The sequence below is a fragment of the Opisthorchis viverrini genome, assembly GCF_000715545.1.
Source record: "Opisthorchis viverrini unplaced genomic scaffold opera_v5_839, whole genome shotgun sequence".
Taxonomy (NCBI): Eukaryota; Metazoa; Platyhelminthes; class Trematoda; order Opisthorchiida; family Opisthorchiidae; genus Opisthorchis; species Opisthorchis viverrini.
The window spans coordinates 632-20,286 of NW_008752545.1; the positions used below are offsets into that span (position 1 = coordinate 632).

Below are 19,655 nucleotides of genomic sequence, written 5' to 3' on the forward strand. Positions count from 1 at the left end.
TTTTTCACATTGATTAGCGATAGAATAGATCTGTTCGGGGGCCGTGGGAATACTGTTTTGTTTATCTAAAAGAAACCTTCCACTCACAGTCAGTGATTTCACCTAACATAACGATGTCGGTTTCCTACTAACATGAATCACGGTATGCACATCTGTAATAACCGGTGAATCGACCCGCCCAAAGCGAAATACATCTGCACGACATGGAAATATTGACGAAAACCAACACAAGCTACGCAGTGTGTGCCTTTAGTGTTTCCATTAATTGTGGCTTCTATCCACCGCCTTCTCCAGTGAAGTGTCACAGTCATGGTGAAAATTAGGTGGCACACAGCTGATAGTGTACCATTATTTCAAAATTCCACCTTGAAATCCCATTCTTGCGGGATTTTGATGAACGTTTCAGACTCAAAACTGTAAAAAAAAACAATGGAAATATACTTGACGGTGATAATTTCGCCAACTGTTGGTACCAGCAACGTGGACAACCCAGTTTTTCGACCGGTTGTTGTTAAATATGAATGACCAATTGCGGACACCGACGGCATCCAACCAAGCAAGGTGATTGATGCAGTACAAGAACGTAAATAGAAGCGAAGCGCGAGGCATCGTGTTCAGGTTTACTTGAAGCTTCATATGCCTGAAATTTACACTCTGCGTCTCGTGTGAATTGCACTTTGCCTTAACCATGTATGACGATAGTGGGGGAAAACTGCCCACCAAGTATCTTATAGATCTGTGGTACAAATTTTAACTAAACCAGGATATAACGCGCCGTTTTGATCACCTTGTTCAATGGCTGATCATTTGCGCCACCTACTTCCAACACTGTGTGCACATGAGTAATTTTCGGCGTTTTCTAGGACAAACATGACTTATTTCGATAAGCGCAATGCGCTCACACAGTTGGGAACAGCAGACGGAGTCTCCGAACGGGTTTCGCGTAGTAACTGGCATCGTATTGACTTTGTTCCAGCGAGACTTTGAATCGTATATCTGTATTCAAAAGTCAAAGTGAAAATGTATGTCTTTGCAGTAGGTGAACCTAAACTTGATATTTCTGAGAAGCTGTGTATCTTCTGACAATGTACATCGAGGGTTTCATGCCGTTCCTCGTTGACATAAGTGTGTGGGATTGAAGGTCACACAAAGTCTTGAGGCTAGGAACTTACTTTGACCGGCGGTGAGCTGTTTATGGGTTTTCAGCAAACGTATGATGACAGTGTTGCGTCCAAAATAAACAGATTTAACGCGCGCTTCCCCAGCGCCTGTCTACCTTTTGGCGTTTACCTCGTTAGTATACCGCGACACGCATTTGCTTAACCGTAGTTCCCAGTGAGTGCAGATCACAAGGATAAAGCCGCTAAACAAAATGTCCCTCCACCACAGTCAATAATACGAACAGAGGGATATGGGAATTAAAAATGCAATTCATGTGACTTTTTTCGAAAATGCAACAATCAGGAAATGAAATGCCACACCTGGTAACACACACTCGTTATCGTATCTAATGGGAATAAACGTCCGTGTTTTCTTTTTTCATGATAATATTTAATAGTGCTACTACGAGATGCTACAGCCAGAGTAATATTTCGCTCCATGTAGGTAAACAAGTGCATAGTCCGAATGTTCTTTGTTCTTTTTTAAAAACCATTGTAGAAAAGCGATTACCTGAGTAAAAAACTCTGTGCGCTTAAGTGGCACTTATACCAAGCGAAATTCACAACAGGCGCTTTAACGAAAACTTCCAACGCCTCAGGTTCCTGGTAAAACGCCCAGAAAATTGAACGGGTAACAACTGCGAGAATGTAGGACTTATGTGCAAGCAAACTACACACACATTCTACACCCGTACCCGCTGCATGACTCACCCTTGCAGGGAATGAGGTCTATCGACAACGTTCGAAGGTTGGTCGAATCCGTGTAGGCGGGAATTCATGAGCAAAATGGATCCAGCACTACTGTGTGCGCAACCAAACAGAAAATCACTCAATGGTAACTACACACTGCAATTATTCCGGTCGAGTCACTATACATTGATTGCAGTTGGTATTCGGTGAAATTCCTTCAACCGGAAGTCTATTTCAAGGAGACTTTGTTAATGGAAAGCCAGAAACAATCGAAATTGTGATTGAAGACAATCCTCAATTAGCGGGTATCGAGACAACTAAACCGTACGGGTCAATATTGAGTTGAAGCTTGAACAATCAGGGAAAATACATTCAAGACGCAAACAATCGCGCTTGGTAACGATACTTGGATGGCCAAGCTTCTAAATATTCAGATTGAGTACGTTTACGTTTGGCCACCCGTGGGAGCGAGAGAACGACCGCTTTCAATTAGGTTGCCACGTCATAGTACCAAGGTTCTTGTTTGTAGGTATAGAGCAACTTTCCATCTGCAATTTTGTATGCAGCGTGTACCTATGGTGAGCACACTGCAAGAAGCCAGCTGGCTGTCGGTTCTGCGGCAGTCTATCTGTTGTTACGTTTGACGAACATATTGGCTGATGCACAGCTATTTGACCCACCACAGCGGCCCTTACTTCCACCGATTGCCAAAAGTTGAATTACACGTTCAGATTCTATAAGGATCAACCCAGTAGCGGGAAGTTGTGTGCCAAAACGCAAACTCCGTAGACCGTTTAAATTGACCCACCCGGCCCTTACTTCCACCGATTGCCAAAAGTTGAATTACACGTTCAGATTCTATAAGGATCAACCCAGTAGCGGGAAGTTGGTTGTCAAAACGCAAACTCCGTAGACCGTTTAAAACGGATTTACCTTAGCCACTGAAATAGACCCGATTTTTGAAGTTGAAAATGATGCAAAAGCCGCATACGCGCTACGCATGATCAGACATACATCAGCTGTTTCGGCCTGTGGGGACTGAGCACACACGCACATGCTCCGCTCTTCCAAACGTCTATCTCTCGCACTGAACACCACTGACATTCTCCAGAAAGCTCATTGTGATGTGCCAGCCAAGGTAATTAAATATGTGCGAAAGCTTTCATACATTAACCTAGTGCAGAGGGTTATTCGCGGTTTGTACATTTATTCGCCAAGGAAGTAATATCCATAAGCGTGTGCATTTCCAGGAATGTTGTTTGACATCATGTCAACCTCCTCGGAAAACACGATTTGGTAGAAGGAATCCTGTGAACCGGAAGGGCCATCATCTCAGAAATGGGTGAAGGCTATTCCAAAAAATTGTCTTAAAGAGACATTGAGGTTTCACAGATAAGAAGTCTGTAGAATGTCGATGGAAGAACTCGGCACTTGGGCAGTCCTCTATGTTGGGTCTCAAAACATTGAGTAACATAGTGTAACAACAGCACGATTGAAGATTTTTTAATAAGCCGTCTGATCTGCATCACGTTAGGTGAGAACCTGGGATAAATAAGAATTTATAATGAAGGAATAGGTGAATGAAAGTAAGAAATGAGGTGAAATGAGACAGTGGGTCAAGGATTCCCGGCAATGGCTTGGTAGAACCCCATGGGCAGCCTTAACTATAAAGGTTTTCAAGTAACAGACAAAAGTTATTTTAACTCATACAGCTGGAATCGCCAGTCCATGAATATCACCAACTGCCGCAGCAAAAACAATAATTATCCGGGGTGCCTGATTTGATACACGCGCAGTTGTCAAATGGATCCAGTGCAGTTGTCTAAGCTTATATAAGCAAATATATACTGAGCTACAACTCAAAGCGCAAGACACTATGTAGTGTTATTTGAAAAGCGCCATTCGGCAAACTTTTCCGAAGATCATAGACCTCATTGATACTAGCCCGCAGAAGAAAACTCTTATTCAGGTATTCCACTGTACTCAACAAAGTCTGATCACCCACAAAATTATAAGGATTTTCTGCAGTCCTGTCACCCAATCTCCCCTCTTCCAACAAGAGTAGAAAGACCGCACAGAATCTTTTGTCTAATGCAATGGTCATAGTCTCCGGACGACCTTTGACAACACTTAGTTAGAAAGACGCGTTGTTGACGAAATCCGTCATACTGGTGAACCCACGAAACTGTTGTTGTTGCGAGACACCAATGCCCTATGGTAGCAAATAATCTGCGATCGAAAGGTGTGAACATGGCGAAAGCTAATTTCGTTCAATAAACCCGAAATGGGATGCTGTGAAACCCTTCAGTCGCACTGCGCAAATTGAGATACCGGATTTCCATGGAATGCAATGGATTTCTCACAAAAGTTAAACCATGAGATTAATTACATCCCTTTCAGCAATTTTAAAACGTGTTCTTTCTCGTATAACCGGCTGTGAACGGTGGACCTTGTCCTGGTATAGCGTTTAAGATGCCGGCCGTACCCCTCTGAGAAATAGAACGTTGTGCCTTGTGACTTGTTGTTTTATTAAGTAAGCTCATATAACAACCCCAGTGTTATGTATCCGGTAATGACAATGATTTGTTTCAGTCCAGCGGTCCTGCCATGCATTAGATTGTTCATAAGATAGTGTTTGCCCATATTGTCGGTGAACGCGGTGTGAATAATTCCATTGTGAAGAGGAGAGAGAAAAACGTGTGAAGGGGTGAGTCGCACTGTTTGGAACCACTGAACTTTCGACTAATGGAAATTCTTGGGGTCAACTATAGGTGCGAGAACATGGTTCGTAAAAATAGCAGCCGCCAGTATTACCGGCGAAGGTGCTGTAAATGAGAATGAATGTGTCGTACGGTATAGATTGAAGGTTCAAGTAATTATGTCGGTTTGCTGCCTTACAGTGCTTCAGTTCGGGCACAAAAGCGTGTTGGCAAAAAAGAGTTGAATAAACGCTATTGGGGTGTGGGCTCGTATGTCCAACCAGCAGCAACGGAAAAATCGTGATTTCTACACTCGTGAGAACAGTTTCATGATCCGAATGCAATACACACAGGATACCCTGGAAACATCCATCGGTGTATACATTGATGACACACACTCCAAGTGTATTCATCCGCTCAAATCTACGCACCATGCGCGTAGGTACCAGGCAACTTCCCTTTATTGAGGGAAGAACTATTCAATCACCATTGTCAGAAAATCAATATAGACGGTCAACATGACGTAGATTAGTCCAAGCTTGCCGTATCATTCCATGGATTTTGCTTGAACAGGTTTGCAAATGCCGGACACGACCTAAAATTCGAATTATGTTCCGCAACATAAACGTAAAAATTGATTTTTTTTATTTCAGCCTAGGAATTGCAGCGAACGTTGCTTATGTTTTTGACACGTGTACGCCAATCTTGGAGAATAAAATGGCGCCTCTCTTAGGCATGAAACTCAAGGGCGTCTAGTTTTTGGCGTCTGGCATTCAAGGCTAGCACTAAAGATACAGTTGACAATCTAGGGTACGTTATCACAATTCAATCACTAATTTGCCCAATAAAGTCCACGAAAAGAGCAACCTAGTGGGCCTGTCAGTTATCTGCTTCAAAGAGGCCGAATAACACCGCAGCATAGTCATATGTAACATGCACATCTCGTTTAAGAACTTTCCGTCAGATTCCACGAACTGAGACAGCTATGCGAGGTTGTTATGCGGCATTTTGACCGGGATATAAAAATAAGTGAATCTCATCTATATTATCTACAAGTTAGGATCGCGTTTGAAGAACCTTTGCAGGGAGACCCAAAAGGCGTGTCTGGTTTTCAACCCGCTACTATCATTCCGATCGACCAGCGACGGGGCATTTTGTTCACCCGGTTCAGATGCACCATGACAGTTACCAATAGGATATCTGAGGACTATTTTTTCGACCGGCGTTCAACACTTCAAAACACAGCTAATTCAAAATATTCCATCTGCTCGTGAAGGAACCCAGTGTATTCATATCTGACTGTATGTTTTAGCATTGTTCATATACCGAAATGCATGCAAATCTACATAAGCCACAAGTTACAGTCTTGAATATTAGCGCACCACATTCGCTCACACCGGAAATGGTACATCTAAGGCATGAATATAGACAGTCAAAAGTAGATTATTTAGAAAACTCGGCGCTGTTTGGAGAACTTAACGACTTGAATTTTTACAGCTCAACCTGTCCATCTCCACGATAGTGAAAATGAACATAGTCTGCACATCGGATACTTGAAAGGACACTAAGAATGGCTCATTTTACAAATGTTCACTAGTTTGTAACACTTCTTAGTATCTTCTACAATCTACCCATATTGCGCTTTCAAATATACAATAATATCAAAACATTTCGATGCCTGTTTAAACCTGCAGAATATCTTTGGAGCCATCCTTTCCCAATTTACTCATCTGTCAGATTTTGCGTGAAAACTTAGCAACAGATTTAAAACAACACTTCCAGTATTTGGTTCAAGCTTGGTTGTGTTTTTTAATTGTTTGTCTTCACGATTCCGCTGGTTAAATCTAAGAACGTCCGCCAGTCAGCTGCTTTGTGACGCATCGCATTATCGCAGGAAGAACGGAAGATCCAACCCGGTCTGTCATTGGATATTTCCTCAAGAGTTCGTAGCTTGAAGCTGGACACCTTTCCCAGTAAATATTTATCGCCATAACTCTCGTATTTTGTTATGAGTTAGCGAAAGCCTGACGTTTGCTCGTTAATACCAGTAAAGATTTTCTAGAAGTCGTCATTTTACTGGGCAATTTCGCCGCTGTTTGAATGGTGAGAAGACTTTGATTCTGATGTAACCGTTGAAATTTAAGGTGTCGAAATATATTTCTACCTCAGGGCGTATTGCATTTCCCAGGATTCGGCGAAACCTTTCGGAATGATTTAGGTTAGCATGGATGTCACGTGCCGATCAGCAGTGAAAACGCAACCTACACAGTCACATGTACCATCAAAGGTTTTTCGATGAACAACGGGATTGTTTTCAGGGTGCCCGTCGGAGCTCAGTGTCACCTAGACGCATATGCGCTTGGGGCACATCATTTTTGTTGGTATATTACAACCTGATTTGCTTTAGCATCAGGTCATGGTTATGTGCACAAAATGGTCAGTTTGAGGTAGTGGGGTGGGTTGAGCCAATATAGAGGATGTTTGTGGTTTCGGTGCCCAAGGTGTTCGCTGCTTTTGCAGTCGATTACACAATGGTTTTTGCAATCACAGATTGACAATTGCGCTTGCTGTTACAAAGGTGAGTTCAAGCAGCCAGTGCTTTCGTCTGTTGTGCTATCCGTTTAGAAGGCACTTAAAAATTGAACAACCAAAAGAAATACGCTCTGAACCAAACTTGTGCTCTTCCTTCAAGTAATTTCTCAGCGATAAGGTCGGAAACTTTGTTTCACATTTGGTTGTGAGTTCTTCTTTGATACCACTCAAGATATTCAGCGTGCATGTCAAAAAATTTATCCACCACACTATCAAGTGCTTCTTTGACAATCACAATTACAGCTACTACAAAATAAACAATTACCTGTGAATGCGAAGGTACGCCGTTTCAATAGAAAACATCAAATCCTATTTGCAATGACATTGCCCGTTTGCAGATCTGTGCAACAACTATCCACTGCCCTCTGTATAACAATAGAACAGGTGCGCACGCAGATTTTCTAGCGTGTCTGTCGTAGGTTTTGCGCTCAATCGACTGCCATCTTGCGTCCACCGGTAAGTTTGATTTATTTCCTGGGCGCCTCTTCCAATACCAGTGACATGTTCATTTGGATTGAAACCACGTGCTTATTTCTTATTAGTTCATCGCTTGGTTGAGAGATCCGTAGTTCACGCGTATTCTCGATCTGAGTGGTTGCGGAACAGGGTCACTTCTAAGTTGCAAGTAATCGCTTCTTTCGTAGAGGATAAAACTTGGTTTATTTTTTCCTTCTTGCGAGCGAATAGGCCGACGCCCCTCAGCCAAACTTTCGTCCTTCTTGATCATTGTGCGCGGAGATTAGGGGGGACTGGACGCAGACAGACCAACGTTTCAGGTATCACAGCAACTCCGGAATGCCACGAACAAGGCTTCACTGGTGCGAATTACAAACGATTGTGCCACGTTGCCGCCCAAAGCAATCCAAAGTTCAACAAGAAATCCGCCTGCACAAATTCCTGCGTTGAAATATATTTTGAGAAATTTTCTTCCGGGGACCGCTCAGAAATCACAATTCGACTTATCTACGGTAAAAAATGGAGCGAAATCGGTCACAATTACACACATCAGGAAGCATTCTGAAATGACAAGTAGGCGCCTATGGCAGCACAGAACGCCGGCCTATAGTGCCACAATGCCGTTTCACAAGAAAATAGGTAGTGGGGTGGGTTGAGCCAATATAGAGGATGTTTGTGGTTTCGGTGCCCAAGGTGTTCGCTGCTTTTGCAGTCGATTACACAATGGTTTTTGCAATCACAGATTGACAATTGCGCTTGCTGTTACAAAGGTGAGTTCAAGCAGCCAGTGCTTTCGTCTGTTGTGCTATCCGTTTAGAAGGCACTTAAAAATTGAACAACCAAAAGAAATACGCTCTGAACCAAACTTGTGCTCTTCCTTCAAGTAATTTCTCAGCGATAAGGTCGGAAACTTTGTTTCACATTTGGTTGTGAGTTCTTCTTTGATACCACTCAAGATATTCAGCGTGCATGTCAAAAAATTTATCCACCACACTATCAAGTGCTTCTTTGACAATCACAATTACAGCTACTACAAAATAAACAATTACCTGTGAATGCGAAGGTACGCCGTTTCAATAGAAAACATCAAATCCTATTTGCAATGACATTGCCCGTTTGCAGATCTGTGCAACAACTATCCACTGCCCTCTGTATAACAATAGAACAGGTGCGCACGCAGATTTTCTAGCGTGTCTGTCGTAGGTTTTGCGCTCAATCGACTGCCATCTTGCGTCCACCGGTAAGTTTGATTTATTTCCTGGGCGCCTCTTCCAATACCAGTGACATGTCCATTTGGATTGAAACCACGTGCTTATTTCTTATTAGTTCATCGCTTGGTTGAGAGATCCGTAGTTCACGCGTATTCTCGATCTGAGTGGTTGCGGAACAGGGTCACTTCTAAGTTGCAAGTAATCGCTTCTTTCGTAGAGGATAAAACTTGGTTTATTTTTTCCTTCTTGCGAGCGAATAGGCCGACGCCCCTCAGCCAAACTTTCGTCCTTCTTGATCATTGTGCGCGGAGATTAGGGGGGACTGGACGCAGACAGACCAACGTTTCAGGTATCACAGCAACTCCGGAATGCCACGAACAAGGCTTCACTGGTGCGAATTACAAACGATTGTGCCACGTTGCCGCCCAAAGCAATCCAAAGTTCAACAAGAAATCCGCCTGCACAAATTCCTGCGTTGAAATATATTTTGAGAAATTTTCTTCCGGGGACCGCTCAGAAATCACAATTCGACTTATCTACGGTAAAAAATGGAGCGAAATCGGTCACAATTACACATATCAGGAAGCATTCTGAAATGACAAGGAGGCGCCTATGGCAGCACAGAATGCCGGCCTATAGTGCCACAATGACGTTTCACAAGAAAATATACGACCCCTAAAGGAAATTCGATTTAATGAAGAAAACAATATCCCATGCAATGCCCGCATCAAACAAGCGAGAAGCTTCTTACATAGTCAAATGTTCAATTCTGCATCCACTTTGCGCAAAATAAGCAGAGGGAAATGCGTTTGACTAGAGGGGCCTTCATTTACTCGCTCCACAAAATGAGCTATTAACGGCATATTGGAAGTGACCATATTTCTCATCCGCAGAGAGCAAGAAAATGCATAAACTGCGGTACGCTGATCCAGACCAAAATTCCCAAAGGGGCATGCGTTTCAAACCCAAGGTCGTATATCACACTTAGTGCAAGAGTCCTCCAGTAAGTAAGCCAAATTAGCAAACTAAGGGGCGGACGCAAGGAGGTCAGTTGATACAACAGAGGAATAAGTGCTATTGTATCAGTTAATTAATCTCGATAAAATCAAGTCGAAACGCGGTTCACAAAGGGAATGCAGCCAGTCAAAACAGAAGAGGAGCCCACTGAACAAAGAAGTTATCAAAGTGGACAATTGACTTGACTAATCGCAAATCACAATGCATGTAAATCAAAAACATACTAATAAATTAAAAGAACGCCTACACACAAGAAACTGATCTCGTCGGAATAAATCAGTTAGAATTTGATTTTTTTACAAACGAACGCGGGCAAAGAGAAGGTATGCAACTAAATATGCAAAGAGGATACATTCTCTCATCGGGGAAAATCTTCTCCATACATTATGGTAACTTCGGCATAAAACCTTGTTTTGAGTTACCAATTACACGAATAATTTCGAAAGTTCATTTTGGTTTTTGCCAAGAACTACTGAACTCTGAACCGGACGAAGGATTCGTAAATGGAGCACGCGGATCTGATCCAAATGGGCAAACCGCTCGCAGTGAAAGAGGCGTTCAGAAAAAAAATAACTTATAAGTAAACCGCCAAACGCAAGGACATTACGTGATACAATAGAGAAGTAAGTGTGGTTAAGTCGGTTTATTACTTTCGATAAAATCAGCCCGAAACGCGATTCAAACAATGAAGGAATCCAGTCAAAACTGGAGAGGAGTCCATTGAATATAGAAGGTATCAAATCACAACGCAAGTAAATCACCAACGGACAGACGAATGAACGAAAAACGGATTCACAAAAGACATTGGTCTCATCTGCAGATATCAGGTAGAATTTAAATACTATTCAAACGCACGCGGTCACAGAGACGGTACGCAACTGAATACGCAATCATGATATGTTCTATCGTCGTCAAAATATTTTTCGAATGTATGTTGTTAATCTCAACAAAAATGTTTTTCCGTCACAACATCTTGCTTTAAATTGCCAAACACTCGACTAGTTTGGAACATTCCCTTTGCTTTTTTGCCAACTCCCATAATGCTTTCAAATGTCGGACAAACTGGTTGAATTCCGCTGACACGCTCACTCATGACAGCACGCACTGCATTCGATTGGGTGCTACGCGCGGCGCATATATCAACGGCCAACTGATAAGGGATACACTCACTCACTTTGCGTACCTATAGAAATATATTCATCACGTGTAACGCGCGACGCCTTGCCTGATTATAAGTCTTTGCTCCAACCAATATTATTATAATTCACTAATTCATTATTATAATAATGAAACAGCCGAGCACGCAGATTTTTCCGTACATGTTACTGAGATGATGGACATCGATCAGGATATACACATCTGCGGAGCATAACCGATGGATCCCCTCAACTAGGGCTAAAATGCAATTTTACTTCTTGGACAGCGTAGAATTTAAATCCCCACCCAGATATAAACCACGTTCGCGTAATTACAGTTGCTGAACTTCCGAATTGAAGAATTATCCTGAACTAGATAAGAGCAATGGTAGTTCCTCCTTCCTAATGAGATTTCAAAATGCCGGTCCAGTGAAAGGCAAAAGTGGACACTCTCTAAGCAACCACATTTAACACCTGTCGGCTACCTCACATGACGTGATATTCCCACCCATTCAGTCAGCAACATACAAGAGCCGAGACGAAAATATTCCGCCTGAACTACTTGCTATTTGGTTATCTCAAAGAGCCTATCAAAACCTAAGCGGGTAGTTCTGATGATAGTTAAATATTTTCATTCGCGCTTGTTTGAGAGAGTTGTGAGTGTCAGGCAGTATGGGATGTGGGTGCAGTGGTGTAGCTTAAAATTGGATGTTGGCCAGACGTGAGGCAACATTCATAAGGTTACGCAAGAATTTTCAACGACCGGTTTTAGCATTCTTCAGGCTCATGTGACAAAACTGGACAAACACTTTTGAGTACACTGTTTTTTCTCGCCACCAGACCACTACATTTATCTGAAACATCGCAGTGTTATTCTACCACAAGCGTCCGTGCACAACCATATCGGTTTATATGCAGTTTGGTTAAATAACATGGATGCAGTGTTACACACTACAGAGAGTCCGTGCTGTTATAAAATTCCATGGCAATCATAAGAATTTGCAAGCAATACTGAAGTGATCACTATAATTGGGAACCAAACATTCCTAAACGGGTAAGGCGGTAAAAAGCCTGGAATTTTGATATGCCATTTGTAGTGCAGATCAACCAACCGAAAGTTGTGGTGTAATTGTACGCAATATGAACAGCTCTTCTTAAGGGTACGTAATGTGTGGCGCATACGGCTCAGTAGCACAGTAGAGTCCGTTCCTTGGTTTTACAATCCATGATGTACAATTTCCACACCTGCACCATCTCTCCCTCAAACTGAGCGCCTTATTCCCCGGACCCACTGAATAGTGCAGTGATGAGCGATGATAACTTTTGATAGAAAAACCTATAGCTCTGGGTATTGAGATAAAGAAGCCTCGATATTTAAAACGCGCTTTTCAGGTGGAGAATGAACAACTCGGCAGCTAATTATGTACAAGTAATTTGATCCTAATTTTCAGATTCTGAATCGCATGATGCTAGAAGGAATTTGACGGCGTAAGAACGATGAGGTTTTAGGATCCAACGTAAAGTCTATACTTTTTTATTTGAGTACTTGATCCATTTGTCTCTTTTCGGCTTCCGATGTGTTAGGATCTACCAGAAGGTAGTGATAAATATGATACATTCCGAAAATTCCCATTTATAATAAGAACACAGATGGGTTGACGAACATCTTTCCGGCAACGTCTTTTCAAGTCATACAATTGCTCCTCAATTTTTTGTGAAGTAGATATCTTTCAAGGTGGTTTTGATCAGTCCATCCGTCCTGTCTGATTCATCCCCTTTCATTAGAATGCCGAAGAAGATATCACAGAAGAGCAGTAAAACAAAATGCGTGCAGAAGTGTAGGTCTATCTTGCACCCAGAACAAATGTGAACTCACTAGCACAGTGTTAGCCAAGAACCGAATCGCCATGTTTCACATTCCGAATGCAACTTTGAAAGACTGACATCCATACCGGGGGACAACGAAGGCAAGACCAAAGGAAGAGTGTAGTATACCAAACAATCCGCTTCACATTTCAACAAAGTGGCTTAAGAAACACGTCATCTTCCACAGACTTGACTCCTCTTCTTGGTGTACATACGCGAAGTCCGGGAAGATCACAAATTCAATACGGAAAAAGTGGAAAATTCGGCATATGCAAACACAATACTCGGAAGGTAATTTCTGGGACCCTTGTACACCTTGGCTAATGCTGTCAACCTATGCAGTGCAGTGGACCCAGTTTACGCATCACAACGTGAAAAGGACAACACGAATTCTCAAGGAGTGCCAAATATCTGATTCACTAACGAAGAAGCAGGTAAGTGCATAGAGTCAGATCAACAAATTTCACACGCTTACAACTTGAGGGGTCAGCGACAGATGTAACTCCAGCATCATTCCTAGCAAGAGGCCAAGGAGAGCATTCTGCAAGTCACGTGGTTTATTTATCCATCGGAGCGCAGGATAACACAGCTACCAATGAAGCCGACCGAGAAAAAGTCTAATCGTGGTCGCAGGCCAATGCCGGGTAGCAGCACACACAAAACACTACTCTGCGAACAACAACGGACCCACCGTTCTCCCTAACGTGGCATTCGTGAACTCACCTCGATTGTTGAAGGAAGGTTTGCGATCGAATCGCGTAGCTTAGCGACAAAACAAACGATCAACTTGGCATGTAGGTAGTGTATTTAAGTGTTAACCGCATCATGATTCTTCCAATTAAACACAGGTAAGATGTTAATTTCAAAGCAGGATGACCTGTGAACTCAGAAAATTAATGCATCGTTCAGCTTAGAGCATATTTCATTCACAACCATCGCGACTATGAATTCGAATGTACCAAATGTTGGCTAGAAGTATAGAATTTTGGCATCATATCAGCTCCCGAGATAAACAGAAACGTCGGCTAGACGAATGAAATATGTAGGTTTAATTTCCTGTTTATAATTATCGCCCACTACATACACAAGGGACATTTCGACTTCAAACTAGACAGTCAAAATTATACCCCACATTCTAGGGTCTAAAGGCCGATCACATGAACAAAGCTTAAACAGGAAACTCCTGCGATTGACCGCATGTGCCCTTTGCTGACACCCGATAAGCATGGCTGCTGAGTAAACTGAATGCTGAATTCATTATTTCTATCGCCTAATTCAATCAAAAATTGCAAAGAGTCAATCGGTTTGCCTTCATTTTCACAACGCTTACACACCCGTGAGACACAGGTTGTGATGCATATGATGCATATGGCCTCGATCATTGATAATTATTTTCGGTCACGGACACGTCGTTCTGCAAACCAGAAGTTAGGCTGAAAACACCAAATGTTTGGTCGATTTTTAAGTTTCACGCCCATGAAATCACCGGGAAGATCACAAATTCAATACGGAAAAAGTGGAAAATTCGGCATATGCAAACACAATACTCGGAAGGTAATTTCTGGGACCCTTGTACACCTTGGCTAATGCTGTCAACCTATGCAGTGCAGTGGACCCAGTTTACGCATCACAACGTGAAAAGGACAACACGAATTCTCAAGGAGTGCCAAATATCTGATTCACTAACGAAGAAGCAGGTAAGTGCATAGAGTCAGATCAACAAATTTCACACGCTTACAACTTGAGGGGTCAGCGACAGATGTAACTCCAGCATCATTCCTAGCAAGAGGCCAAGGAGAGCATTCTGCAAGTCACGTGGTTTATTTATCCATCGGAGCGCAGGATAACACAGCTACCAATGAAGCCGACCGAGAAAAAGTCTAATCGTGGTCGCAGGCCAATGCCGGGTAGCAGCACACACAAAACACTACTCTGCGAACAACAACGGACCCACCGTTCTCCCTAACGTGGCATTCGTGAACTCACCTCGATTGTTGAAGGAAGGTTTGCGATCGAATCGCGTAGCTTAGCGACAAAACAAACGATCAACTTGGCATGTAGGTAGTGTATTTAAGTGTTAACCGCATCATGATTCTTCCAATTAAACACAGGTAAGATGTTAATTTCAAAGCAGGATGACCTGTGAACTCAGAAAATTAATGCATCGTTCAGCTTAGAGCATATTTCATTCACAACCATCGCGACTATGAATTCGAATGTACCAAATGTTGGCTAGAAGTATAGAATTTTGGCATCATATCAGCTCCCGAGATAAACAGAAACGTCGGCTAGACGAATGAAATATGTAGGTTTAATTTCCTGTTTATAATTATCGCCCACTACATACACAAGGGACATTTCGACTTCAAACTAGACAGTCAAAATTATACCCCACATTCTAGGGTCTAAAGGCCGATCACATGAACAAAGCTTAAACAGGAAACTCCTGCGATTGACCGCATGTGCCCTTTGCTGACACCCGATAAGCATGGCTGCTGAGTAAACTGAATGCTGAATTCATTATTTCTATCGCCTAATTCAATCAAAAATTGCAAAGAGTCAATCGGTTTGCCTTCATTTTCACAACGCTTACACACCCGTGAGACACAGGTTGTGATGCATATGATGCATATGGCCTCGATCATTGATAATTATTTTCGGTCACGGACACGTCGTTCTGCAAACCAGAAGTTAGGCTGAAAACACCAAATGTTTGGTCGATTTTTAAGTTTCACGCCCATGAAATCACGTTTGCCACCGCAGCAAGTGTCGATTGGTTATCTAAGTTCCTAAGCTTCTAAGTTTCTGTCTAAGATGTCAAATACATTCATGCACAAACCACACAAACGCCATGGTCGCACGTGTTTATTAGGAAACGATATTTTCTCAGCAATTAATGATGAGTGTGCCAATTAAATTCTAAGACACCATTTGGCAATTAGCACTAAATTTTCGAAACAACTAAGATAACCTAAAATCAGTGCCCATCCATCTTAGCAAAGGAACACAGATTGACCGCGTGTATAAATCTTGTCAGTTCATCTCGTAATCTTAGTTCTTTCCACTTTTTTATGTCTCACCTGATTCAAACTGCTCACACACTTAAGCTTCTGGGTTACATCACATAGTAGTATTCGTTCCCAGTGTCAGCCTCGCCTTTTAAACATCCGAACAGATTTATACAGTAAGGCAAAGCAAATGTGCATTTTTACGCAAATCACACTATTTTGGACATTCACGCTACAGTTATTTAGTCGATTGTTAAATGTTAATTTTAATTTTTTTAATTGTTTGTTCTAATTTTAGCACAAAGAAGAACACGCGCCTTTCTGAATTTCCGAACTAGACAGCGTTTCTCAGTGGTAAGTGACATGTAGTGTATGTTGCACATTAAACCATTTAACCTCCATTCAAATCTACCCTTGTGAAACTAATTCCTGACAGCAGTGAACATCTAGAGTCTACCCAATGTAGAAAATGTGTGAACAGTTCGCGAGCACGATAGCTTCATATTTCTACATGAAAAGATTCATCACGCCACACTTGAGAAATCAAAATTAGAGATAAGCACAAACATGTAAACACCTAACCATTTTTCTGCTGCACAACCGAACTGCTTATTCAAATTGAAACGTCCGGCATTTTAGATTTTAGGCGAAACGATTATCATTCACTTCAAAACTAATTAAATACTGCCGTTCCCCCCGTGCAGCTCGGGATTTCCCCTACAAGGTCGTCAACCGTGCTCTCCCCATTTTCACCAATTACAACTGACAGCTGAGCGGGATGAAATTAAATTGTGCCGAATTTAGCAACCGTAAAAAAACTGTGCACCACTCTGCTTACCGGTGGAAAGGAAGCTGACAATACGGTGCTTTTCATCAATACAACGCAATAAAAAATGAGCACGTGCCTGAAAGCTCCAGCCTCATATGTTCATGTTCAAAAGCGTCAATGTCCGAGACAAGACTAGATGAATGCATTGAATTATATACAAGTATTCAGTCGATCAGCGAAATAACTCTACAGTGAAATGCATCACAATGTGTCCGCAAATGAAAAATAATTATCAAATAATGAAATACAAGGCAATATGATGGTTCTCCTAAGCCAGTATGTTACTTTCTGGATTTCGTGTGCTTTTACTACGAAGCGAAATGTGCGAAGCAAATTTGTGCACGCAAACTCCACGCTTTGGTCATCGGAAACTAAACGATCGGATGAGCTTGACCCGCTGGAGAACTAGAGGTCCAAAATCCTGCACGGATTAAGTGCGAGCATTCCAAGCTATCAATATGGTCTGCTGTCCCAGTGCAAAATTTATGTTTCGGCCAGAACCAAACAACAATAGACGTCAAATCCAGGGGATTAGATCAACAAATAACCAGTGAATGCATTTAGAGGAAAATCCACGTGTCCGACTGATGTGAATATCTGTGTGTGTCATTTACAAACCTTTAAACGAATTTCTCTCCATTGTCTTTCTAAGTTGCGCATTCGTAGGGCTCATTTATCCAACCGCCAAAATCTTAAGAGGCGATTCAATACGGCTAAGAGGACGCCCGGTCCATACTTGACAATTTTCTTCGCCAGAAAGCAGCAGTCATTGCATTGGCGCTTTGCGTGAAGGCGCTGGTTCATCTGGTAGGGTAATTGTTTGAGACGTCCCTGGAAACTTTCCGGTCGCAGGAGTGCATAAATGGTTCAGCTGTGGACGAACTGTTGACGTTATGTAGATATACGGAAAGAGAGATTTGTACTTGAGTAATAGTGTTAGGAATATCGCTGAGTCGAAGAGGGAACAAAGGTAAATACAGACGGTGCGCACTAGCCGTCAGGAGTGGATACACGGGCGTTCACATTTTGACTTACCCAAATACAATTTGGACGAATGCCGTTAGGTTTGCCTAGGGCACCATTCACATTAAGGTGTTTGATGCTTCGTTCAACGATGGGACCGTAGAATGCTGCCGTGTATGCAAACGATATTGTTGTGTACAGCGACCCAGTAATCGAGAGCCCGAAATTCACTGGAGGCTGTACTGAAGCGGGTTCGGGACGCTGGCCTTCGAATAAATGAAGCCAATACACAACTCACTAGGAGTTCCGTATTACTACTGGGGTATAAAGTGGATCAGAGCTTTAAGGGATCCAGCTTGCGAGAGAACGACGTCACAATCCAGAACCTGGCATGGAGGTGGAACCATTTGGCTGATTGGCTGTGAAGACCTAGGGCTGAATACGAGGGCCCCAGGATCATGAGTTGGGCCAATAACCTTGTTGTCGATCTGGAGGCCAGAAGTCTGGTGAACCTCCGACTGCGCCTGCATGAGCCTGGCACAATTACATGAAACACAACTGATTCGGAATTTTTGATGCCCGTGATAACTTACGTCTTGTGACGGCAGCTTATCTTCGAAAAACCTGAATTTGCGCATACGCGGTGCGCCAAAATGTACGACTTACTTCGGCAGAGAGCCTACTGGCTCGCTATGAGGATTGAGGTGATGAAGTAAGTGAGCGGTGTCAAATAATGAATACGACCTCGAAAACCCATAACATGAACCATATTCCTGTCTCGAGGATCGACGAGTTGTTGGCCGATGATTTCATGAGCCTCTTTCCGCTGACAAGCAGCGGGAATCAATACATAGTAAGAACAACAGAACACCTGTCGCGGTGGATCAATGAGGCAGCTATGTGTAATCACTGGGCGACGTCGTCCGTCGACGTGGTAACGCGTCATATATAACGCGTCATATGGTATGCTGGACATGATCCCAGTCTATCAGAAACCTTTCGCCAGTATGTTACTTTCTGGATTTCGTGTGCTTTTACTACGAAGCGAAATGTGCGAAGCAAATTTGTGCACGCAAACTCCACGCTTTGGTCATCGGAAACTAAACGATCGGATGAGCTTGACCCGCTGGAGAACTAGAGGTCCAAAATCCTGCACGGATTAAGTGCGAGCATTCCAAGCTATCAATATGGTCTGCTGTCCCAGTGCAAAATTTATGTTTCGGCCAGAACCAAACAACAATAGACGTCAAATCCAGGGGATTAGATCAACAAATAACCAGTGAATGCATTTAGAGGAAAATCCACGTGTCCGACTGATGTGAATATCTGTGTGTGTCATTTACAAACCTTTAAACGAATTTCTCTCCATTGTCTTTCTAAGTTGCGCATTCGTAGGGCTCATTTATCCAACCGCCAAAATCTTAAGAGGCGATTCAATACGGCTAAGAGGACGCCCGGTCCATACTTGACAATTTTCTTCGCCAGAAAGCAGCAGTCATTGCATTGGCGCTTTGCGTGAAGGCGCTGGTTCATCTGGTAGGGTAATTGTTTGAGACGTCCCTGGAAACTTTCCGGTCGCAGGAGTGCATAAATGGTTCAGCTGTGGACGAACTGTTGACGTTATGTAGATATACGGAAAGAGAGATTTGTACTTGAGTAATAGTGTTAGGAATATCGCTGAGTCGAAGAGGGAACAAAGGTAAATACAGACGGTGCGCACTAGCCGTCAGGAGTGGATACACGGGCGTTCACATTTTGACTTACCCAAATACAATTTGGACGAATGCCGTTAGGTTTGCCTAGGGCACCATTCACATTAAGGTGTTTGATGCTTCGTTCAACGATGGGACCGTAGAATGCTGCCGTGTATGCAAACGATATTGTTGTGTACAGCGACCCAGTAATCGAGAGCCCGAAATTCACTGGAGGCTGTACTGAAGCGGGTTCGGGACGCTGGCCTTCGAATAAATGAAGCCAATACACAACTCACTAGGAGTTCCGTATTACTACTGGGGTATAAAGTGGATC

General features: G+C 42.7%; 1 protein-coding gene across 1 annotated transcript; it reads right to left on the reverse strand.

Annotated features, from left to right (window-relative positions):
- Nucleotides 1-356: 356 nt before the first annotated feature.
- T265_15755 (hypothetical protein) lies at nucleotides 357-17,891 on the reverse strand (the record flags this gene model as incomplete). The annotated part of the gene is made up of 3 exons (XM_009179077.1): nucleotides 357-414; nucleotides 821-996; nucleotides 17,700-17,891. Coding segments are annotated over 3 exons (426 nt in total), but the record flags the coding sequence as incomplete, so codon positions are not given.
- Nucleotides 17,892-19,655: the final 1,764 nt, after the last annotated feature.